A 25,036-nucleotide genomic window follows, 5' to 3' on the forward strand; every position below is an offset into this window, starting at 1 on the left:
TATATATCAAATTACAACTTATTACAACAAGCCGTTCTCTAACTTAAAATACTTAAGTTAAAAAAAAATGGAATGGCGGCTATTCGTGTAATTATTGAGTTTTCTAAAGTTTTAATATGATATTTTGGTTTGCCTTTGATCCAGGAATAATACTTGAAAATAATGGTAGAGAGTTCTGGGACATTCTGTATGTTTATATATATATATATATATATATATATATATACAAACACACACACACACACACACACACACACACACACACACACACACACACACACAGTGTTCACAAAAAGGTGTCACAACCTTCTGTGAGTGATAGTATTCATCATTTAAAACAAAAAATTGTATATAAACATAGGTCAAGAAATGTTCCGTTAAGCCGCTAACCGCCATTTTGTATTTTTTATACAAAAATTGTTATTTCTAAAATTAGTTAAGCTAAAGAAACAAAATTTGGCACATAGGTTTGAATGGATAATAGGAATATAAAAAATTGTATTATTTTCTTTTATATCAACAAAATGCTGTCTGTTGAAAATTTTTAATGTAAAATAACAAAAGAACAAGTATAATCATACAAAATTTACTAGATGCCAACTATTTGAACCCTTTAATTTCAATTCCAACGGTACCTGTTTCAACAAAATCTGTCAATGTATAAGCAACCACTTTAAAGCTAGATTTGCACAATCCGAGAGCAGCAAAAATGTTGTCTTTTGACAGGTATCAGCTGTTTTAAATCACTTATACAAAATTTACAAGATACCAACTATTATGAAACATTTATAAAAATTCCAACAGTACTTTTTCCAACGAAATCCGTCAACGCATAAGCGCGCACGGCCACTTTAAAGATACTCTTGCACAAACCAGGAGCAACAAACAACTGATACCTTTCAACTGTACATGTTTGGCGCTTCTTCGAAATTGTACCATTAGAATTGTTTAAAAAGTTGTAAAATAGTTTGTGTCTTGTAAATTTTGTATAACTGATGTAAAACAAGTGATGTCTATCAAAAAAAGATGTTTGCTGAATACTGTAAGTTTAAAGTTGCCTAATTTGTGTTGGTGTTGCAAATGCTAGTTATGATTGCAACTCAACTGACTGTGGAAACTACCCCAAAATTTAAGTGCCCCCTGTTCCTGTAAATTTTAGCTTCTTGGTTGGCTAGGCACAAATATAAAATGGTCAGTTATTCAGTTTATAAGCTTTTGAAACTTTATTAAGAAGTTTACGAGATATTTTCCTTAACATACAACTCATTTCTGCACTAGAAATTGCTCTTTCTATCATTTACTACTAAAAATCACCGATACTACTTACAAGTGGCAGGAGTGTAATAAGTCTTCACTAATGAACAAACCAGACCTAAAGTTGATGATTGTGTCTGTGTTCACCTAGAAGTAGAAATCCAAGCCAAACATGCTCTATGTGCACACAAAATTATTCTTGTTATTCCTTGGAACATACAAGGCCTATCCAGGAAGAAGATTGTGTTCCGATATAAACATGATATAAACACACAAAAAAACAAAGTACAAAATAAATTGTATTGTATACATTTGAAAGTCACACTAAAATACTAATTTTCAACATAGCCACCATACAAATATTTAGCACTTATCATAGCGGTAAACTAGTTTTGAAATTCCAGTAGTGTAGAATTTTGTTTCCTAAGACATCAACCAGATAGTCCACCCTCCCTCGTGCAATTCCATGTTGTCATCAAAGCACTGCTTTGCAAGCCAGGTTTACCTTGATTTCTAGATGTATTCCGAAATTATCCTTACCTATGGGATGCTTTGTCTGCAGACTACATTTACAAAAATCCTAAAGATGTCAAAACATAATAATTCACACTAATAGATGATACGTTGTATGCACACACACAACGTTTTCAAGTCATCAACAGCAAATGTACTAGTGGCTATTTACTTATAATGTGACCCCTACAGATCCACTGGCTGATGGTTATATTTACAAATGGCTGGTTAGTAGCAGCTGCTATACAGTCTAGTGTGACTGCGGCTTAAGGCGGATGTGGAAACATCTCCCATTTAAAAGCATCCAGGACTTCTCGAGTCCAATTTACTGTATTGATTTTAGGTACCTATCTTGTACAAAATTTATGGTAACCTTAATTTATTCTGCGTAACAATTTCATGTAACAAACTCCTTAAAATTTGATGAAAACTAAATGATAGTTCTGATATTGCGAATCAGCGGTCTTCTTTAATCTTCTTTTCGACTTTACAGACAATTTCATCGGTCACAATGCTTGGTTGTCAACTTCGTTCGTCATCATGCAAATTAGTTCGGCCATTTTTAAACCTAATGCACCACTGACACACTCCACCTTCAGTAATCACATTGTTTGCATAAACTTCACAGAGTTGGCGATAAATATCAATTGGTTTATTGTGCTTAGCCAACAAAACCGTAATACCGACCGCACTTCACAACATGTGGGATTTTCAATTGCGTCACACATTTTAACTGCTATTGTAAAAGAACAAGGAGCAAAAGTAACCTCTCTCTAGCACAGCTGGATAGCCACTGAACAGCCTTGATATTAAAATGGCTGTGGTAGTCCCGCCCCTAGTGGGTACAGAGTGAAACGTAATCTACTTTCTGGATAGTCCTCATAGATGCTGCAAAACTAATATGCATATTTTTTAATTAGCAATAAGTCAATGCATAAAAAACTAATTTTATCACTTTAATCACTGATATAATATTATATATTATAAATTAATGTAACAGTAAGACGTAAAGTACATTTTACAGAATAGTGAGTATTAATTTTGTAACTGGTTCTAGTTAATAGATGATCTGTAACAGTTTTAAAACTTCCAAACATTTGAATGCTAAGCAGAAACATGTCTATACTTGTCTGTTTTATTGTGTGAAAAATAAATGTTAATTGTTAAAAATTGCAGCTGAGTGATTGTTTACTGTACACATCATACTATGGATCAATGACTGGACTGAAAGTGAAATGCAAGTTACCCCTGGCAGGCATGAAAGTCTCCATATCTCAGAACAATGATTGTCCTACAGAGTTTAGTGTCATAACAAGTACAAGGAGTTTCACTCTTAGAGCCAAGTAAGTGTAACTTTTAGACAATAGACAATACTCTTTATTACATATTCATGGAGAATAGTACAGGTGTGAGAAAAATAAAAAACTAAAGTACTGTGTAACTGGTTGTTCCGTTTCTGTGTAGTAGGGTCATTCTTGAAGCCATGTCATCAGTTTGTTCTTGAAATGTTGAGGTGTTTCATTTCTCAGATACTCGGGTAAGTGATTGAAGTACATCACTCCTTTGTAGGGCTTTATCTCAAAAAGACTCAGGTGATGGGGTGGGAGGGTTTTGAAGCATATCTGGTGTTGTACAGGGTGTATATCCTGATGTCTTAGTTGTTGTGTGTATATTGCATGTGGTATAGTTTCACGATTGTAGAGTGAGACTGTAATGTTTTTGGATAATTTTGTTTTGGTCACCAAACCATAAATTGATGTTCCAAATCTGGTTGACTGATAAGTAAGTAATCATTGACACAATCTAACTGGTTAGGTTTTACAAAATTGTCTCTAAATGCAACATTGGCACTCATCTGTTTACAATCACAGAAGTAGGCGGATATGCAGTAGTCAAAGCTAACCGTTTTGTCGTAACTGAATTTATTTATCAAGTCATTCATGTCAGCCTTGATTACACTGATGGGTTCATTAACTGTTTTGTTACTTGATTCATCTTGAATATGTGAGTTACCAGTAGAATCTGAGTTGGATGTTACATTTCTAAACTCATAATTTTGCGCTTCAAGACCTTGCTGTCCTTTCCGGGAAAAGCTCTCACAAAATGCCCGTAATAAGATAACTGGGTGTAATTCTCTCTTTGCCACTGAGATGAAGGCCATGTCTGGTAACATGAAAGTGTATAAGATCAGTAGATTCTGTACAAGACACCAATTCTCTGATGTAATTGTTAAGAAGGTCAATAATATTATATACTGGGCTGTATATCTTGGTAATATCTTTTTGGAATTTTTGTTATTATTATAGGCTTTTCTCTGCTTACATCAATAAGATCATTCTCTATAAGAAGGCCATGTCTGGTAACATGAAAGTGTATAAGATCAGTAGATTCTGTACAAGACACCAATTCTCTGATTTAATTGTTAAGAAGGTCAATAATATTATATACTGGGCTGTATATCTTGGTAATATCTTTTTGGAATTTTTGTTATTATTATAGGCTTTTCTCTGCTTACATCAATAAGATCATTCTCTAATAATGTATTTATGGAGAAGACATCATTCAGCAGAACATCATTTGTTCCTCCCGAGAGAACTATAAAGCTGGGTGCCCACTACGACTGGACCAACCCGGATTTTGTAGTATGTCAAGATACACATAATCAAATGGACACCCGCCCACTGCGACTGGCCAGATCTGGGCGGACTCGGCTCACGTGCCACCGGCACGTTTGCCCCAAGAGTCGACCGAGGCCGGGCCGGGCTGGGCTGGTCCAGGCCGGTCGCAGTGGGTGTGGGTGCCCATTTGATTGCATGCATTTCGACATCTTGAGAAAGGCCGGAAGGGTGGTGATGTTATGGTGGGTTGGGGAGATAACCCTACCTGGTATCCTTTACCTACCCAGATATTTTTGCCACTCTCCGAAAGAACCTACAACAGTGCTGATCGTTGTATTTGGTGTTTTGAGAAAAATTGCTAGTTCTGTGTATTTAGATGAAAAACTTATTGAAACAGTGTGCCTTTACATACATTTATACAATCCAGCACATAAAAGTTATCACGACTTAGCAATGAAAGAAAACTTGTGGGAGGAGATGGCAAATTTCACCAAATGCCACTGGCAATTTCCAATATTTATTCAAATTTTTAACCCTAGAACTGGTGATCTATTTTTCCAGTGCTGGTACATATATCCAGGCTGATTCATTCATTTTTCTTTAACCTACTTGGAGGTATGTTTGTTTAACTAAAATTATACGGCTTGCAGTTATAAAGTTTATTTCTCCATCATAAAAATTATAGTCATGGAAAGAATTGCATATTGACTGATACCCCCCTTATAATGATTCTTCCCTTTGTTTTTTCTTCAGATTTGTAAATATTCTATTTCACAATATCAAGACAACACAATATTGGTTACATTATGTGTGTATATTAATTATTTTGATCATCAAGAATGATTGAATTATATTCTACATCACTGTTAATATAACATACAGGATATATAAAGTTGTTTTGAGTTTGTCACTGATGCGATCTGTAGTAAAATATAATTAATATTACTGTCATTCATATTTGCAGTACACTACTACTCTTTAAATGCTAAATTGTTTAAAAACTTTACTGATGGTTTAGATATCATGGCATTAATGTAAAAAGGGCTGACTGGGCTGGGGCGGTCGTAGTGGGTGGGTACATCTTGCAATACGCGGAGGCAGACCGGAAAAGCCAGAGTGAGCCATGCTGGGCCGGGCCGGGTCGGTCGCAGTGGGCAAAGGTAGGTCGGAGTGAGCCGGGCCGGGCTGGGCCTGGCCGGTCGCAGTGGGTGCCATGCTTACATAATCGTCTGTTGATAATAATGCTGTTTCTGTTACTTGAAAAAGGAGAGCATTTGGCATTACGGATCCCACAGCCTTAATTTCATCTTGATTTGCCCTGTCAATACCCTGGGCAACATCACGTCCTTGGCTATTTTGTTATTTTTTTTACTCTGTTTTGGTTTTTTGTTTCATGTAAGTTATATATTTTATTTTCTTTAGTCTGATATGAGTCGTGATACTGTTGACATGTTAGGTTTTTTCACTTACTGCCATTGTTATTTTTATGTTTTCTAGGCACCGATACAGACCACTTATTTTCCACATGATTTTCTACATAATTTGTATTTTGTGGTACGTGCTGTCAGTTTGTTAACCTCTGAAACAAGTTCCTGGTTCGTTATAAACTAGCTTATATATCAAAACAACATGGCTGACTGCCAACATTCCCTGTGAAAGTGCTCTCAAGAAACAGTAAATTAGTGATGGTTTTAGGTTCAAACAACAAATAACCTCCGACCAGCACCCTACCTGGAGTATCGTGAGTCTATTCACCAAAAAATTTGACACTTAAAACTCAAAGAAAGTGAAATATTTTACTTTTTCATTTACTTACCAGTAACTGACCTATATATTGAAGTGAACAAACTTTATTTTCGACAATACATAGAATGACAATAATATGTTAAATAAACAGAACCACTTTTAATCAAATATTCTAGGAGCATAAGGAAAGAATTTTCTTTTCTAATATACTAACACTAATGAAAATCACCAAATCTGGTGTGACGTCACAGCCAACTCATCCACTGCTGCTAAATACGTCACTCCAACACTACACCAGTTGAACAACAGGTGGCAGACAGACAACTAGAGCAAGTGTGTCAGGCAGCCGGGAGCACTAACCTCCAGCGCTGACACAGCGTCTTCTGATAACTAACCTCAGACTTCTGCTTGCAATTTTATTGCCAGACCTAGTAATATACTGGACTACAGTATGTTACAATTTTGACATGGTCATTGACTACCTTAAATCAATCTAACTTATACTGTGCAATTTCACACACCTAGACCTCAAGTTTTATGACATAAAGAAACAGCCAAACTTTACAAAACTGATTTAATTTTTATATTTGGACCTCAATTATTGACATAAAGAACCAGCCAAACTTTAAAAACTGTTTTTGATTTTGATATCAGAACCTCAATATTTTTGACATAAAGAACCAGCCAAACTTTCAGAAACTGAACATCTCTTCATTTTCAATTTTTTATTTTAAAATCTGCTATACAACTACACATCTGCCAACATAAATATAAATATATAGACCAATCTTAGAATTTTGATATATTCCATTCTCTCTAATATGGCAGTAAAATTCAATAAAGGCGACAAGGTGTTTGCTAAGGTAAGAGGCTTTCCTTACTGGCCTGCCATAATTGACAATGTATCTTTCACAGAAAACCAACAAGCAAAATATGAAGTAATTTTCTTTGGGACCCAAGAGACAGCCACTGTAAATGATAAAGATGCTTGTTTGTATTCTGAATACAAACACATACATGGAAGACCAAAGCTTGACAATTTCAGAAATAAAAAACTCAATCAAGCCCTGAAGGAAGCAGAGACAAATGAATCAGCTGAAGCAAGTGACATGGAAGAACAAGATGAAGATATTGTCTTTAATAAAAGTGATACACTAAACACATCTGTAAAACGTCTTGAAGAAAGCTTAACAGAAGAAAATCTATTAAAAGGCTCAGAAAATGATGAAGAAAAACTAAAATTGGCTGCCAAAATTGGAACAGCATTATTGGAGGAAAACAATTTACTGAAGAGACAAAAATTTGAACTAGAAATGAAACTAACGTTTGCTGAGGAAAAGGCAGAGGGACTTGAAAGAGAAAAAGAAATATGTGCTCTAAAAATTGAAGAACTTTTATACCAGCTACAAGAAATACATAATAATTCGGAGAAGGAAAAACAGATACGTACAGAAATGCAACAGATATTTGAGGAAAATGACAGAAAACAAAATCAAATAATCAATGAATATATACATGAAATTGACACCTTGGAGAAAAGCATCAATGTTTTACAAAGAAACCTAAAAGAACATATAACAACAGACAACAAATCTACAAGCTATACAAACTCGGGAACTCAAACTGACCAAAACATGAGTACTCCTACTCATATGCATGAAAACACAACCGTTTTTACTGAGCTAGCGGAAGTGAAGTCAAAACAACATCTTCTGGAGGAAGACATTAAAACCTTAAAAGCTGAAGTAGCAAAAGGTAAGTTACTCTGTGAAGAAGCTCCAATGACCCCATTGGCAAAAAAACAAACTGCCTCAAAAAACCCATCCTCACAAACCCATGCTCAGACCCAACTACAGACACATAATACACCCTTATCTCAGAAAGTAAATATATCCCCATTCAGAACAAACAGGAAAAACAAGTTTAGTGTTTCTCTACAAGTGGCTAAAAGTAAATACAAACAAAATTTAAAGAAAAGCCTAAATACTCCTCTTGTAGAAATCAGTGAAACAATTAAAGAGTTTGGCACTTTCCGAGTTCAAAACAGCCCACCATTTACAGCAAAATTACTCAAAAAGAATCAAACATATGAAGATCTTTTAAATAAACACTGGAAGAAGTTACTGGAAGAGGATCTAGTGGTTTTTCTCCTGAAAATGACCACTCTTTTTTAGGAGTAAAACTAAAGAAAATAAAACACCTATAGTAAGAGCTACAAGGATCTTCCACCAGAATGTAGATCGGATAGGTAAGAAAGTGGACCGACTTAATCATCTTTTAAACATGACTCACCCTGATATTCTAGTCTTAACTGAGCATGGACTTGATCCAACCACAATAAAAAGTACTAAACTTATGGACTACAACCTTGTAACGGCATATGGGAGGGATTACCACCAAAAGGGTGGAGTTGCAATTTACAAGAGTGAGAAACTTGATAACCATGTAGAAAGTCTTGACATAGAAGGATACAGTGAAGAACTTATCTGTGAGATGGCTGGGATAAAACTTCTTTCCGATAAAGATTTACCTCTTCTTATTCTTGGAATTTATCGTCCGCCCAGCACTCTTATACTTGATGCTCTGGCAATGATCGGGAATGCGCTTGACACAATTCTTTGTGGTGACATTAGTGTTGTAGTTATTGTTGGTGACCTAAATGCTAACAGCTTGGACCCAACAAATAACAATACAATAATGTTGCAAGAATTTTTGACATCATACGACATCCATAAGCTTGAACTGCCACCCACAAGAGTAACCCCAACCTCAATTTCTTCCATTGATGTAGTCTGCATCAATACTAATATGGACAGAGTCAAAGTTGATGTGGTGAATACTTGCATATCTGACCATACTGGGCAGCTAACTACCATTTCAATTGCTTCCAAAATTAAAAAGCTGTCAACTTCAATTCGCAGACATTTTAATACAAGAAATCTGACAAACCTCAAACAAATACTGGATGCTCAAACTTGGGAAATTGTATTTCAAGCTGTTCATGCCCAAACTGCATATAAATACTTTAGCGACATATTAGCAGATGCTTTAAATATAGCCTGTCCTCCTGTATCATCACGCAACAGACCTTTAAGAACTCCTAAACCAGAGAGGCACAATCTTGAAGCTGAAGAATTAAGAAAACAGTTTATTGAAGCTCAAGAACTGTATGTTTTAAATGGGAATGAGGCTGATCGGCTTGAGATGATACAACGAAAGAAGACCTATGACTTGAAACTTCGCAGCTTAAGAAGGCAAGCTAATGAGTGCTTTGTAGCTCAATCAACGAACAAAACCAAAGTTATATGGAAAGTTGTGAACAGTGAGATTGTGTCAAGAAAAGATATTGGTGAAATTAAGTGGAAGATAAATACTGAAGGAGGGACAACTGAAGAGCCTAGAAAAGTGGCTGAGCTCTTTAATGAATATTTTACAAGTATAGCTGAAGAGACCTTAAAAGTGAATTGTCTTCATCAGTCTTCCTCTTATGCTCTACATCTAGCTCAACCTGACCACCCTCTTTCAACGTTTCAGCTTACTACTGGGGAAGAAATTCTCAAGATAATCAACTCAATGAAGACCTCATCTGCTGGAATTGATGACATCACTTCACAACTTTTCAAATTCGGTGCTTCTGAATTAACTCATCCTCTAACAGACGTTGTAAATAAATCTCTATCTCAAGGAATTTTCCCAGAAGAGCTCAAAATTTCCAAAACATATCCACTACACAAACAAGGAAAGAAACATGAAATGAAAAACTTCAGGCCAATTTCCTTATTGCCTACAGCCTCAAAAGTTATTGAGAAAGTTGTGTTAATACGACTTTTTCATCACCTACAACTGAATAATCTTTTACCTGCTGGACAGCATGGCTTTATACCAGATAAATCAACATTGACTGCTCTTACAGAACTTGTAGAAAAAATTATTGACTGCATCGAAGCTGGAAACACGGTTAATAGCACATTTTTGGATCTTAGCAAAGCATTTGACTGCCTTGACCACAGTTTAATTTTAACAAAACTTGACAGGCTAGGAATCAAAGACACTGCACTTCAATGGTTTCATAGCTATCTAAGTGAACGAAGACAAATAGTAGAACTGAAACAGACTATTAATGGAAGAACAGTAAATATAAAATCTGCTTCACGAGAAGTAAAAAGAGGAGTCCCCCGAGGGTCTGTGTTGGGACCAGTCTTGTTCGTTCTGTTCACTTGCGACCTCTCCACATTCATGGAACCTTACAGTCAGACAATCATGTATGCTGATGACACTGTGCTGCTATCCAACAACAAAACAGCTGAGGCTTTGGAAATAGCCTCATACATATCTGTCAGCATGGCTCATGATTACTGTATAGCAAACGACTTGGTCTTTAACGAAGAGAAGACAACACAGATGATTTTGGGTAAGCACAAGAACAAAGTCTCTGGAACACCCAAGATTGCAACTGTTGAACAAACGAAGCACCTTGGAATGATTCTTGACGACAAACTTTCATGGGACAGCCACATTGATTCTCTTTGCTTAAAACTCAACACCGCTTTGTATGTACTGAGAAGAACCACGGCAGTGAGTACAGAATTGACTACAAAGACAGTCTATCACTCGCTCTTTGAGTCTCATGTTAGATATGGAGTGATTCTATGGGGCAGCTCGTCCTCAAAGAACCTTCAGCGGATCCTACTCATTCAAAAGCGAGCAGTAAGAATCATGGCTTCCCTCCAACATCATGATAGTTGTAGAGAGTTATTTAAAACACTAAGAATATTGACAGTTGTGGCTATTTATATAATTGAAGTCATTGTACATGCCTCCAAACAAGGACTTACTAGAAATGGTGATCTTCATGGCCTGCAAACAAGACATGCTCAAGACTTCAGCCTGGCAATACACAGGACATCTCTATTTTCCAAAAAACCATCATGTGCAGGAGCGAAACTCTATAATCTACTCCCACCTAAGCTGAAAGAAGACAATCCTGAAATTCTAAAACGAAGACTGAAGACCTGGTTGCTGAGAGAATCAATCTACAGCCTGGAAGAATTTGTGACATGCTGTAGAACATCCCAAGGAGGGACATAACCTTATGTATTACTTAGATTTAATTTTTTTGATTTGTTTTATCGATTGTTGACCCTTATTCTACACTTGATGTTCACGAATAAAGCCTACTGATTGATTGATTGATTGATTACCATAGCCATCTTGTAGAATTTTATTGTAATATTTAGGAATGATCAATTCCTGGATGCAGAGCATGCTTAGTCAAAATAAATAATTATTCAGAGGGATGTATTAAGACTTGTTTTAAAACTTCTGTGTTCTGATTCAACGTTTCACCAATTAAGACAGAAGCAATATCGTCAGTTTCTAAGATAGATTTTTATTTTTCCAGATACCTTCTATGTTTAAAATCCAGATCACTTCCTGAATCAAAATGATAAAAGTTCTTTTGAGTTTTATCAAGTAATAAAAGGCCTCCAATGGGAACCAAAACCACCAATATTTTGAATTTCTGGTAAATTATTCACTGAAAAGAAAATAGTCTTTGTTTTGCAAACATATGGGGATGAATATCTATATATTCTTTAAAAGTTTTTATTGCTATTGTTAATACAGGATTTAGAAAATGAATTCTATTGTTTTTAAATATATTATTCAACAGATCATAATAGATCTGCACAACATTATCTGTTATCCACTTGGACTCTAGCACAGATACACAAATGTTTTCTTTTACTTCACCACACTGTATAGCCATAGGATTGGGTTAAGTATTATTATTTTCATTGTTAATTTTATCTGAATCTTTACTAGGCTTTGTACGAGCGATGAGTTAGGAACAGGTTTTGTATTTGTTAAGTTCTCTGTTTTAGAAGTGGTTTTTAGATGGAGATAAGGACATTTTTGTGCTATCATTGGGTATTATTATTTTTTTTTTTTTGTAAATTGTATAGCACAGTTAACAGCTTTGTCAATTTTATCCAAAGCCTGGTTGAATTTTTCATTATTTTCTCATTAAGTTCCATATTTATTTTTCAACTCCTCATATAGATAAATGCTAGTTTTATTGCACTTTGAAGTCTCATTTGTTCCAAAAAAAGTTACATAAAAATATCTATATTTATTATTGTTTTTTATTCATTTTTATCTATTTGAGCTGGCCAAGTAGGGAGAGAAAGAGAGAGAGAGATAATATCTTTATTTCAAAATCACCAAGATTTGAAATGGTGTTATAACGATCAATAAAAATACAGTCATGAATACAAAAATTAAATTAAATTAGTCATTCCAGTGTTTCCAAGTTGAGGAACAAATTTATGGTGTAGAATGGTCTGTCCAGGAGACAGTTCAGCAGTCTATGTTTCAGCACCTTCAGGTAGTTACTCTTGATGTCTTTTGGCAGTTGATTGAAAAACTTGGCACCAGCATAAGAAGGTTTCTTCTCAAACAGCTTCTTTGTGTGAGGTGGGAGGCTGAAGTTCTCTGCATCTCTTGTGTTGTAGGTATGTTGATCGCCATTTCACTTAAGGTTTTTGGAGGTGGGTTAGACTGTGGCTTTTAGTACATATAAATTTATAACTGTCATTAGTCTCCATTTCTTGAAACCTCTCTGCAGCTTTCCCGCCCATTTAAGTTGGCTATTATTCTTGCTGCTTTCTTCTGTAGTATTAGAACACGTTCTCAATTCTTATTTGTTGAGGCACCCCAAACATAATTTCATACCTAATACTGCTTTCAAAAAGGGCATAATACGCTGTTCTAGTTGCTTTTACAGTACTGATTGCTTTTGTTCTTCTAATTGCAAACAAAGCACTGCTTGACTTGTGTATTAATGTGACTTTGCCAAGAAAGATCTTCATCAATGACAATTTCCAGATACTTAAATTCTGTCACAGACTGCAGTCCAGGAATTACAGATACATCCCCCTTCTTCCTACCTTATGACACTTGTTTGGTTTTCTGTTCATTGAAAACAAGGTCACTGTTGTTGCAGTACTCAAGGGCTACATTGACGTCAATGTAAGCATTAATTTCTAACAGTTTCAAGCATTTATTTGCAGAGAGAAATACTGTGTCATTTGCATACATTATAGCATGACCGAATTCATTAATGAAAGCTGGAAGGTCATTTGTAAATATTGCAAATAAAATTGGCCCCAGAATAGTCCCCTGAGGTACACCCTTTGTCACTTGTAGGAGGTCAGAACTTGCGTTACTTGTCATCCCTCTATCAGATTGTTTTATTTCAACCAGTTGACTTCGTCCAATCAAGTAACTATTGATCCATTTCAATACTGTGCCTTGAATACCGAGTGACTCCAGTTTGGCTAATATAAGGTCATGGCTGAGACAATCGGAGGTCTTACTAAGGTATTTGAAGATGCTTGTCCTCCTCCAAGTTGTCTAGGATATATTCCACTAATTCAAAAATTGCTGTAGTGGTTGAATTTCCCTTTCTAAAACCATGCTGGCTCTCTTTTATAAGATTATTTGTTTCTATATGTTACAAGAGAGAAACCAGCACTAGTTTCTCAATGATTGTAGAAATGCATGACAACAAAGAAATTGGCCTGTAATTGTTTAGGTAGTATTTTTACCTATTTTATGAAGAGGAATTACTTTGGTAATTTTCATTTATGATGGAATTTGCCTTTTTTTAATGAAATATTTGCAATGTACAGAAGGGAGATAACAAGTTCATTTTTAAAATGTTTTATCAATTTAGAAGGAATCCCATCTAGACCAGTTAAGGCTTTGGCTTTAATAGAACCTATAATTTTTGTTATATCTTTTGATGTAAACCAAGGAAAAGAATCTAGAACCATCGTGATATTTGATGGTTGAATATTCCTCATGTGTGCGAAAGTCTGAGTGCTTTCTAAAGTTTCTTGTCATTGGAAAAAAAGTTATTGAATAATGTAGCAATTTGAATAGGTTGCTTTATCTTTTCTTGTCTTACTTTAATAGAAGATATCTCTGTACAATGCTTGTTGGTTGATTTTCTCTCACCATTTATCACATCCCATATTGCTGTGGTTTTGTTGTCAGACTTATTTACAAGATCTGTATTTACTTCACATCAGTAAGTGTTTTTAACTTCTGATCATATAGTTTTTGAAGTGAAAAAACTTTCTGCTTGTCATCTTTGCCTGATAAAATATGTCTCATAAGAAAATTAGTTTTTAAATCTGTAGCTTCTTTGTTATAGAAAGGTTTTGTCTTGCAGTTGAAATTATTTTGGGTCTTTTTAAATGGGCATATATTATGATTAATTATCATAATCAAGGTGTTAACAAAGTTATTGTATGCTTCATCTGCATTTCTAGATTGCAGCACTTTCTCCCAGTTTTGATCTGTCTACTCTTGCCTTATTCTTTCTATATTCTTGTGCTTGAAGTTTCGACGAATTGAATGATATATAATTTCCTGATAAGTTACATGTATCATTCACATGCAAGGCACAGCACTGGCCTGTGCGATCTGATAGTCCTGTATTGAGAATCTCCACTGAAACTCCAGCTGTATCAATGTTTGAACAAAAATATCAATTGATGTTGCACTATCAGCAGTAATTCTGATTGGTGGCAGTTTAATTGTTGAAACATCTAGATTCCTAGAATTTCTGAAAGGCTCTACTATCTCTTGAGTCAATCAGGTTGTTTATGTTAATGTCTCCAGTTATTAATATGTCAGAATTAGGGTCCATGTCAGTTGAGGGTTAATCTTATCTAACACATCAGTTATTATGCTTATTGCCTGATCAATAGCAGCAGTTGGTGGTCTATAAATGTCTAACACACATAGATTATCTTTTTTGTTAAGTGTTATTTTTACTGCAAGTAAAAAAACACACTAAAATAGAGTAAATATAGATAAATATATCTCTCTATATAGAGTAGTATAGGTAAATATATAGAGTTTTTATTGCCCACTACTTCAACTGTTTTTCTTTGGCTTATTTGTTATCTATTAAAAATATCATCCAAAGACCTTTCAGTCCTTTTTCACATGTGTATATTATAATACGATGCAAATAAGCATTACTAGAAAATTGCAAAAGAACCTGTATTAGATTTCTTTCATTTAGGCACTGTTGTTTAAGACAATCAACTGTTTTATCCAAGTCAACAGAAAATAAGATAACAAATTTGAAACTGTAACCTGCCAGGTCCAAAAATTTAAAAATCCTTTATTTTCAGTAATTTTTTTTATGGAGTGACAAATTCTAATATAAAGTTTGCCGGAATATATAGCTGTGACAAAACTGTTGTAAGACAAGTCTTTATTATCAGTTCTCTTGTTTACTTCTTTTAGGGTTTTTGTAAAGAAAGGTAAATAAACAATTCAAGCTGTCAGTTGATTTTTTTGTATTTTAGGTGATACAGTGCGTACGTTCTAGATGAGAATTGTTTTACTAACATCACAGACTAAGCAGAACAGTAAAATGAGGAGTTATGCAATTCACTAAAATTAAAAACAGTTCTGTAATATTACATGATCTGCATTCATGGAGGTTTCGGTACTCCATAAAATTACAGGATTCACACTCAAAGTGTTAAATTTTACTATTTACGAGGGGTATCCAAAAAGTAAGTTTCCCTGTTCTGTAAAAAGACGCGTACGTAACACAGCGTGCAGCTGTGGGCGGGGATATGTAGCGCGGTTCGGTTGGCAACAGGTGCGCCGGTCACTGGCCCATTGTCACGCTTCTCAGTCAGTTGCTGCCCAAACATCATGGAGACTCCACTGCGTTCTGCCGCCAGTTGCGAAGTCCGTAGTGTTATTCGTTTCTTGACCGCCAAAAACGAAACTGCCGTTGAAATTCATCGTCAGTTGTGTCAAGTGTATGGTGAACATGTTATGTCCGTTCAGATGGTCCGTCGTTGGCGTGCAATGTTTTTGGAAGGAAGAGAAAATGTTCATGACGATGAGCGTAGTGGCCGACCGGCCAATTCTCGGCAACCTGACGTCATTAATGCTGTACGAGCAGTTATTGACAATGATAAGCGAGTGACTCTCGATGAAATTATGGATAAACTGCCGTCAAGTGTTGAAGTTAGCCGGTCATCTGTGCACAATATCATGACAGAAGATCTTCAGCTTGCAAAAGTGTGTGCAAGATGGGTGCCTCGCTTATTGAGCAATGCCCATAAACAACAACGAATGGCTGCTGCCCAGTCTTTCTTGCGATTGTTTGACGATGAAGATGAAAACCTTTTCAGTAGAATAGTCACTGGTGATGAAACATGGATTCACCACTCAACTCCAGAGACCAAACGCCAGAGTATGGTGTGGCAAAAAAAAGGAGAGGCAGCTCCTCAAAAAGCCAAAGTTTTTGAGTCGGCAGGAAAGGTAATGGCTACAGTTTTTTGGGACTGCCGTGGAGTGTTATTGATTGACTATCTTCCTCGTGGCGAAACCATAAATGCAGAAAGGTATTGTGAAGTTCTCACCAGACTTCGGCGGGCAATACAGAATAAACGGCGCGGACTTTTGTCGCGCACGGTTCTGTTTATTCAAGATAACGCCCGACCACACGCTGCTCGTGCAACAATGGAACTTTTGAGGAAATTTAAGTGGGATGTTTTTGGTCATCCTCCATACTCACCAGATCTTGCGCCTAGCGATTTTCATCTGTTTCCGGAGCTGAAAAGACACCTTGGCGGTCGGCGATTTGCCAACAGCGATGACCTTCAAAATGAGGTGGATACTTGGCTTAAAAATTTGGCGGGTGAATTTTGTGATGCTGGAATAAAAAAACTACTTCCTAGATACCAAGAGTGCTTAGAAAGGGATGGTAACTATGTAGAAAAATAAGGTATGATGTAAAAAGTTGAATAAATGTGTTTCAGTTATTTTTTGAGTCTTTTTAACTTTTTCATAATTAATGGAAACTTACTTTTTGGATACCCCTCGTAGTTTATCAGATGAGATCTTCCATTAAGACTTTGGTTGTTGTTTAGTTGTTTAAGATACTCTAGCCTTACTAGATAAGGATCTATAAAGCCTATAATGGTAGTTGTAAGCCCTGGAATTAATAATTGATTTTTTGTCCTTTTAATTAGTATGTAAAATTGAGTCTGAAGTTCCCTTCTTATGACATTTTTTGAAACATCTTTTGTAACTTCTAATAGTAGATCTAATCTCTAGGGGTCTTTTGGGCATTGATAATCTGTGTGGAAAACAAAATATAGAAGATGTGATTACAGGAATAAGGAAGAGTTTACTGAATGGGTGAATACTCTAAAGGCTGCAATTAAAGACTACAACTCTCGTCAGATGACTTTCCTCCATAAACACAATGTTCCCATGAGTGCCTCTGCTGAACCTCTTAAGATTGGTAGAGAGGTATGTATTAAAAATGAGTGTGCCAACATATCATTAAATTTATAGAAAAATAATTTCGTGAAATGTATAGTAAAGTAGAATGCAGTCTAAAACCTCATTCAAATATGAACTAAAACACAATAAATATGGGTTATGATAAAATAGGTTTTTAATTGGTCAAGTTTTCATGCCTTAATTTTAATGAGTCTGTGTCATTAAATTAAAAATGTAACTAAGGAGTACTATCTGACGCCTAATTACTAGGAATTACAAAAATTTACATACTACACATTCTCAATTTTTCGATCTGAGAATATCTTTTTTTGCAAGAATTGATTGGTACTATAACTGAAAAACTTTATTTTTAAGTATATAAAATATCCAAACGTAGTATCAATCTTGGAGAATGCCTGCTCTAAGATTTGGGATGTTTTGACGATGAAGTTCATGGCTTATTTTTATGCCAATAAGAATTGTATTTTTATAGGTTGGTATTTGATATCCTGTCATAGATGAAAGTAAGTATCAATATAGAAAGTATCAATTATGAAGTATCAATTTATTTGGCTTTTAAGTTTGTTAGATCAATTAGGCCTTTAAGGCTTTTAAAACATTAAAAAAAATACGTATTTCTCAGTGTCTCTTAATGTTAAATTTCAGTAGACATTAATATTCTTTTTGTGTTTTATGCATATTTACTGTGATTACCACAATAATTTGACCAGAAGTCCTTCTGTTTCATCTAGATCAGAATCATTTTGCTCTGACTGTTTAGTTATTTTGGCTGTTTACATAACAAAGTAGTACATGTACAACCTGATCATGGTTGACGGGTGATGATTGTATTAGTGTTTAAAATATAGGTGGCTGATGTACGATTTCTGTACTCACTATGAATGAGAGGCTAGTCATATCTCGATACTTAGCAGGTCTCAGAAGTGATACTCATTTCTTGCCTTTGGATCTATGATTGATGAGGCATACCTTTGTAGTTTTTGTTAGTCTTAACTCAACAGGTATTTTTGTTTATTCTCTTTGTTATTTTATTTTAATCATAAGTTCAATCACTAATAAAAAAAATGTTTATTTTATTTCATTCATAAGTCGAGTCAGTAATCAAAAGATCCTATTTTCTGTGATTCTTATGATGGTTATGAACATTGAAATGCCTCATATTCGTGTAGCTCAAATATGAGTGCTTTAAAGTCAACATTTACATGTACAGAAAGTGTTCTGTCATCCTACATCCATTCATAAACTTGCCGTTGAAACTGGATTATCTGTTGGTTCCGTTCATGAAGCGCTGAAAATTAGGGTTTTCAACAACATTAGGAATCACTTCAATTTGAGATAATTCGTCAACAACTCTGTTACCAGACCTTTTCTTGTTATTAACTGAACCACTTTCAGTAAATTTTGTAACTAAATCTATGATGTACCTAGGTGACACATTTCTTCAAGGATGTTGTGTTGAATTTGTTAGCAGTTCTATTCGCACACTTATTCTCGGTGACAAAGATACAACTAATCTCCACTTTTTCTTGAAGGCTGTAAACCATTTTCCTTGTGAAGCAAGACGTACAACACACACCACTGTCACTAAACAAATGAAACTGCATTCCCAAATGTTTGGTGTGTTGAAACATGACCAGAGATAGCTGCTTATGACCAGTCTATAACAATACTGTAGATAAAAAAGATAAAGAATGATAATACACTTTCTTGTCATGTTTACTTACAAATACTGATAGCGAAATTAGTAATTATGTTAATATTAGACAAAACCTTTGGTTTTTTGGCAATATCATTGCATTCAGTAAGTAATGGTGTTGTGTTATTAGCAGTAGTATAGTAGTTTCTAGACTAATAATTGTAATGTAAGAAATTACATTATTGGTTGCTGATACCAAAAGGCTTGGCCGATTTCAATATTTTTTACCAAAATACAGAATTTTTTATGAGCTTCAATTTAAAGTGTCACAAGGTAATAGTCGCCATTTCAAAATTTTGGCTTTGGATACGGGGACTTGGCATGGGGGTGAGTACCCCATTTTGAAAAATGTTTTTCCCCCCCAATTAGTACTATACACTCCCGTTTATAGAATTTTGATACTTGGGCTATAAGTCTTAATACGAGTTTAAGTTTTCAAATGAATACATATATGTTTAAACTTTAAACATGTTATAATATACCATTTTGTGTCTGAAAAATATTTACTGGTTAGATTTTTGTAGTAAACATTTACCACAAAATATAAGTAATTTTATATTTAAAATAACAGTGGCTGCACAAATTTTTTTAACTAAACAAAAATAAAAATGAAGGTTACATTCTAATACTGCTATTTACATAAATTCAAATGAGATGTACAGTAATACCTGGTCCTATGTTAGAAACAACCCATTATAAATAGTAACTACAGATTAGCAAGGATGTTTTGGTTATCCAAATCTGTTATCAAAATTGTAGGATTAAATGTCAGTTAAGTATCAATTTTAGCATGACTCTTAGTAGATTTGTAGTTTCTTGCCAGAAGTTGTATTGATAAAAAAATATATTAACATTGGGAAAAACTAAATAACTCTTTAACTCCTATTGGGCCAGTAAGAAAGCTAACGTATTAATTTCACAACAAAATTACTTAGAAATTATTAATCCATAACGTCTTATGTCCACTTAGTAAAATTTGTGGGAAATCAGTTAATTACGTTTTATTAATTAATAATACAGTCATAATAGTTTTTGTCTTGCTCTTTATACATTCTATTACTTGGTGCTGTATCTGGCACTGAAAGAGCTAACCTTATTGGCAACTAGAATATTAGTTAATATGTGCTTTTTGTTTACTAAAACAAAAAGTAGAGATCACAGTAGAGATTCCGTAGAGATCACAAAGTTGGTTAAAAATTGATTATGGTTTTTGTTTGAAAAAAACATAAATCACCTTATTAGTAGCAGGATTTTCTATTGCAGCACACATTTTAAGAAGTCATAGAGTGTAAAGTAGAAGGAGCACTGTTAGCACGCTGGATGTGTTCTGAGTATAGGACTATTTTTTATAAGATGGCAACTCAAGCACTGCCCACTGCCATGAAGAGTCATAACTTCTGCTACTTTCTGAACAGCCTTCACACTCAAAGTTTATAAGTAATTGCTGTGTTTGGTATGTAAAATTAATATACATTTATTTGTTATTAACATAATAAGCACAGACTATGGAGTGTAGATTACTATATACAGACATACGTTACTACATACATATATAACTACCAATACTACATTAGTAGGATTGGTAATAATGTGACATTTGTATTATGCCCGTATTTTGTTTTTAGGCACCCGTATGGATCCAAGATAAAAGGGTGACTATGTGTCAAATATGTACGGCTGAATTCACAATGACATTTCGTAGGCATCACTGTCGAGCTTGTGGTAAGGTATGTCACTGATCTCTCATTTAAATTTGTCAATGAGTTAAACTTACTTGGCTAGGTTGAAGATGGTCTCTAATTAATGCATTTTCAGTGTAGTATGCTCATTAAGAGAATGATTTGGTATTTAATCATTCATTGGTCATCAGGAGGGAATTTTTCTTTTTCCATCGTCCTCACCAAAGCTTGTAAGCAATATTATATTTCTTAAACATGACGTGCAACGCACCATAACATTTTCTCTCGGGAGGGTTTAAAAAGCCAACAAATGGATCATAGTTTAAAACATTTGTACCAATTCTTCATTTTACAACACATTGTAGTTTTTGAAGATCAGTAAAAAAGATGGTCATACAAACTAACCCTTTTATTGTGAACACAAGGAAGCTAATTGGCACAGTATTTTACTAGTAAGCTGAATAATAATTTTGTATGGTTTGAACTGCTAACTGTTGTAAATAATTGTAGAAATTGAATATAAATATACCTCATATTCAAATTAGCATAAAAAGCCACACTAATAACTTTTTTATTTATTTAAAAAGTAATATTTGGTGTAAAAACTCCATTAACTGGAGGCAAACATGAAAGCTTTTCTTGAAAAATATAGTAATAATCACCTCATAGCAACACTGGATCATCTATCCAACAATACTTGGACTGGAATAGCCATCCCAACATTTTAAATTTGTAATGAAATGTAGTTTATTTTCATACAATACATTTTCAAGAATGTCTTCATAACCAATATGAAATCACTGATTTACGTTATATGAAAATTAGACTTAATAGGTAAAGCAGTCTGGATATGTAACATTGACTATCACTAATACTTAATTCACATGTTATTTTAATGATTGGACTTACAAATTTAAAAAAGGTAAGTATGAAAAATATGGTATGAATGAATTTGTCTGAATTCAATGAAGAAAACAAAATATATGAGGTAAACCAATCAGTAATGTTTGGGCAAATATAAAGATTGTAAAATAAAGTAAAACAGATTAAAATACTTTATTCTTGTAGCAATGAGAACTTCAGATTCAAATGCATTGTAGTAAGAATATCTTTCTAGTTGGGGTAAAGGAGAGAGAGGAGATAACTTATTTGGGCCCTCCCATATCAAGTGGCAGTAAGAGCCTCAGCCTTGTTTAGGCCAAGCTGAAACGTGTTATTTATGCAAACTTTAAGATTAGTATGGAATGCAATTAAATAAATAATGAAATTGGTGTGTTAGGCAGAGTTTGTTTTTATATCAATTTTAATGTTAACAACCAGTACAATTTCAACATTTTAAGCATATAAGATATTGTGTACATAACTTAATGGATGAAAGAAGGAATAAAAATATTAATAAATGAGAATTAAAAGATATTTTGTGAAAAGTGAATAGATAGATAGGATGAACTGAATTGGAAAATGTTTAGACTTGTTCATTCAGACTGTTGAAAAATTGACTTTTGATTTATACTAAGGGGTTGTAGTTTTAAAGACCCCTCCCAAGCAACAATATCTAAAGACAATAACATTTGCACATTGATTAAATTCTTTACTTAAATCCTTTGTCATGTTCAAAATGTCACACAATTGTGTATTTTCTAATTTTTCATTTAAAATATACAGATACACCAGAGAATCGAAGGATCCTACAGTATGTACGAGACTTTTTAAGTCTACATACCATTTTTTTCCTGAGTTATTTGCGACTTAGGTACCTTTTTGACCTCAAAATTAGTAGAGTTCTTCTTTGAACCAAGTTAGATTCTAGGACATTTTTATCAAAAGTTATCACACAGACTGTAAAAGTTGTCACTTGAATGAAAAACTATTTTAAGAAGGACCTGTCAAATTGTTAATAATAATCTGCTTAGATTACCCTTAAGTATTTGTATTATGCAACTTTATCTATGCTCTCACATCTACAGTTCTTATCAAAATTTGTATTACTTATTAATTTTAAATAATTCAAACAGTACTCTATGCCATTCCTCATTGAAAAGGATCTCTTTTTTGATCTGTTGGAAGAACCTTATCTAAAAGAAATAATGACAAAAATGTTTAAAAAACCAGTTTGAATTTAAATTGTCTTGTAAGTTTATTATTTATAGTATTTGAAAATTAGATCTATGGTAAGGTTTAATATTAATTATCATAACTATTCATAGACTTTTGAAATAAAGTTTTTTTTACTAAATCGTTTAATGGTAGAAAATTGTGAAAAACAAAAATATGTTTTCAAAATTTCAACCTGAGACCAACTTCAGTAGCTTGGTTCCATTAGGGAAATGTTCTAAAAGTAATGAATCAACACAGTCAAAGGTTCTAAACAATATACTGTGTTTGTTAACTTGATAGTTGTGTTATCTATGTGTCAAACATGTCAATTTGTCACTGACTCATTCAAGATCTACACACCATTCATCACCACCATTGATTATTCAAGATTTAATCTTCTTCATGAAATTAGACAATAACCTAACAAATCACCATTAACTTGCAGTAAAAACCACTTTATTTCTTGTGATCTTGAAGAGGTTAAGATGCATTCAAACTGTTTATGAAATAGCTTTTGTTGTTTAGCATTTAGCAGTGTAGCTAAAAAAGTGTAATTGGTCATTATTGTTATTTACTTAGTTTATTTACAACCCTTAGAAAGATTTTACTTTCATCTTAGAAATATAATCTTCCTTTAAAAATATGTAATTGAAAAATCATGTTATTTTTAAAGGTGGTGTGTAGTGCCTGCTCAGACTACAAAGCACCAATGAAGTATCTTCACTTCAATTCTGACAGAGTTTGCACAGAATGCTATAAATATCTACTGACTGGTGAGATTTACTTTCATTTAAATTGTCTTTATATTTCAAAATCATTACTCTTTAAACTTCATACAAAATCCTGTTAAAACAAGCATTAATAAACATTTGAGGGGTAGGATTGTTTTCGTCTCATCAAGACTTTTTAATGTTGTGTGACTTACATTTGTATTGATGATTTTCTACCAATCTTCCTGATATCACAAAAAAGTGGTTTTTTAGATACTACATTAACCCATTGCGGATCAACGACGTGAGGGTGACGCGGAGCGAGGCGTGGACCAAAAGCACAATGACGTGACCCTCACGCGGATGACGTGGTACGGATGACTCATTTGTTTTGAACGCTTATCGCTGTTAAAGCCTCGGAGATATTTATAGTCAGTTTTCCTGGACTGGCTTCCTATCTTATCTCTGATACTCGTCCACAAATACTCCCCTCGTTATCGGTCAATAACGTTATTATTTGCGACAAATTGTTTGTCTGAGGCGTACAGTCGTGGCGTTCTATTTTCCTTTGCCTCGTGTGCGTGTACGTAAATAAAATGGGTGACAATTTACGATCATCTGAATTAGATAGACTATTATTAGAAAGTGGAAGTGATGAAAGTGATATCGATAGTGTTATTGAGGATGGAGACGGTTCTATCACGCGTATTTGTCCACGTTTTCATAATTACGCGGATACTAATGTTGACAGTGACGAGCGGGCTAGTGACCATGATTCAGATGTTCAGACTATTTCAGACATTGTTCCTGGGACACCACCGGATGTGGAAACTCTATTTCAACATCATTTCAATATCAATAAAAACGCTCAAAGTAGTGCTTCCGAGGATATTTATGAATATACTTGAATTTACTTCTAGTATAATATACTTGTCTAATATGATCTGTATAATGTTTATATAACATAAATAACAACATAAACAAACAAAACATGTATAATTAGCGAGCGCGCTAAGCAGGCAGGTAGGCATGCAAACACTGCGGGTGCTGCGTTGCAATACGGATTAATTCGTACTCAAAGGCCCGCGCGCGCCGTTTTCACGATCCGCAATGGGTTAATGTGGTAAGTTTTTTTTTTCAATGGATAAAAACCATCAAGTCAAATTTTCATCAAAATTCTGATCAGAACACTAAGATATCTTTTCTGAAGATAGAAAAAAAATAGAAAAATCTTTTGATTATTCTTCAAGGAGTTGCATTCATTTACCGGGGTGTATGAAAAAATGATAGAACTACAGTAACAACTAAAAAATCATGTACATTCTTTATTGGAATTATATTATCCATCCAATACGTTATGCAACGATTCCA

General features: G+C 34.3%; 1 protein-coding gene across 1 annotated transcript in view; it reads left to right on the plus strand.

Moving 5' to 3' along the window:
* The window catches only part of LOC124369038 (FYVE, RhoGEF and PH domain-containing protein 6-like), an 85,582-nt gene that overhangs the window by 46,377 nt on the left and 14,169 nt on the right, over nucleotides 1-25,036 (plus strand). Inside the window, exons 6-9 of the mRNA XM_046826719.1 lie at nucleotides 2,944-3,110; nucleotides 17,351-17,489; nucleotides 20,805-20,906; nucleotides 23,629-23,728. Of these exons, the coding sequence (XP_046682675.1) occupies nucleotides 2,944-3,110; nucleotides 17,351-17,489; nucleotides 20,805-20,906; nucleotides 23,629-23,728 (508 nt within the window). The remainder of the gene's footprint in view (nucleotides 1-2,943; nucleotides 3,111-17,350; nucleotides 17,490-20,804; nucleotides 20,907-23,628; nucleotides 23,729-25,036) is intronic.

This window comes from Homalodisca vitripennis, chromosome X (assembly GCF_021130785.1).
Source record: "Homalodisca vitripennis isolate AUS2020 chromosome X, UT_GWSS_2.1, whole genome shotgun sequence".
NCBI classification, from domain to species: domain Eukaryota; kingdom Metazoa; phylum Arthropoda; class Insecta; order Hemiptera; family Cicadellidae; genus Homalodisca; species Homalodisca vitripennis.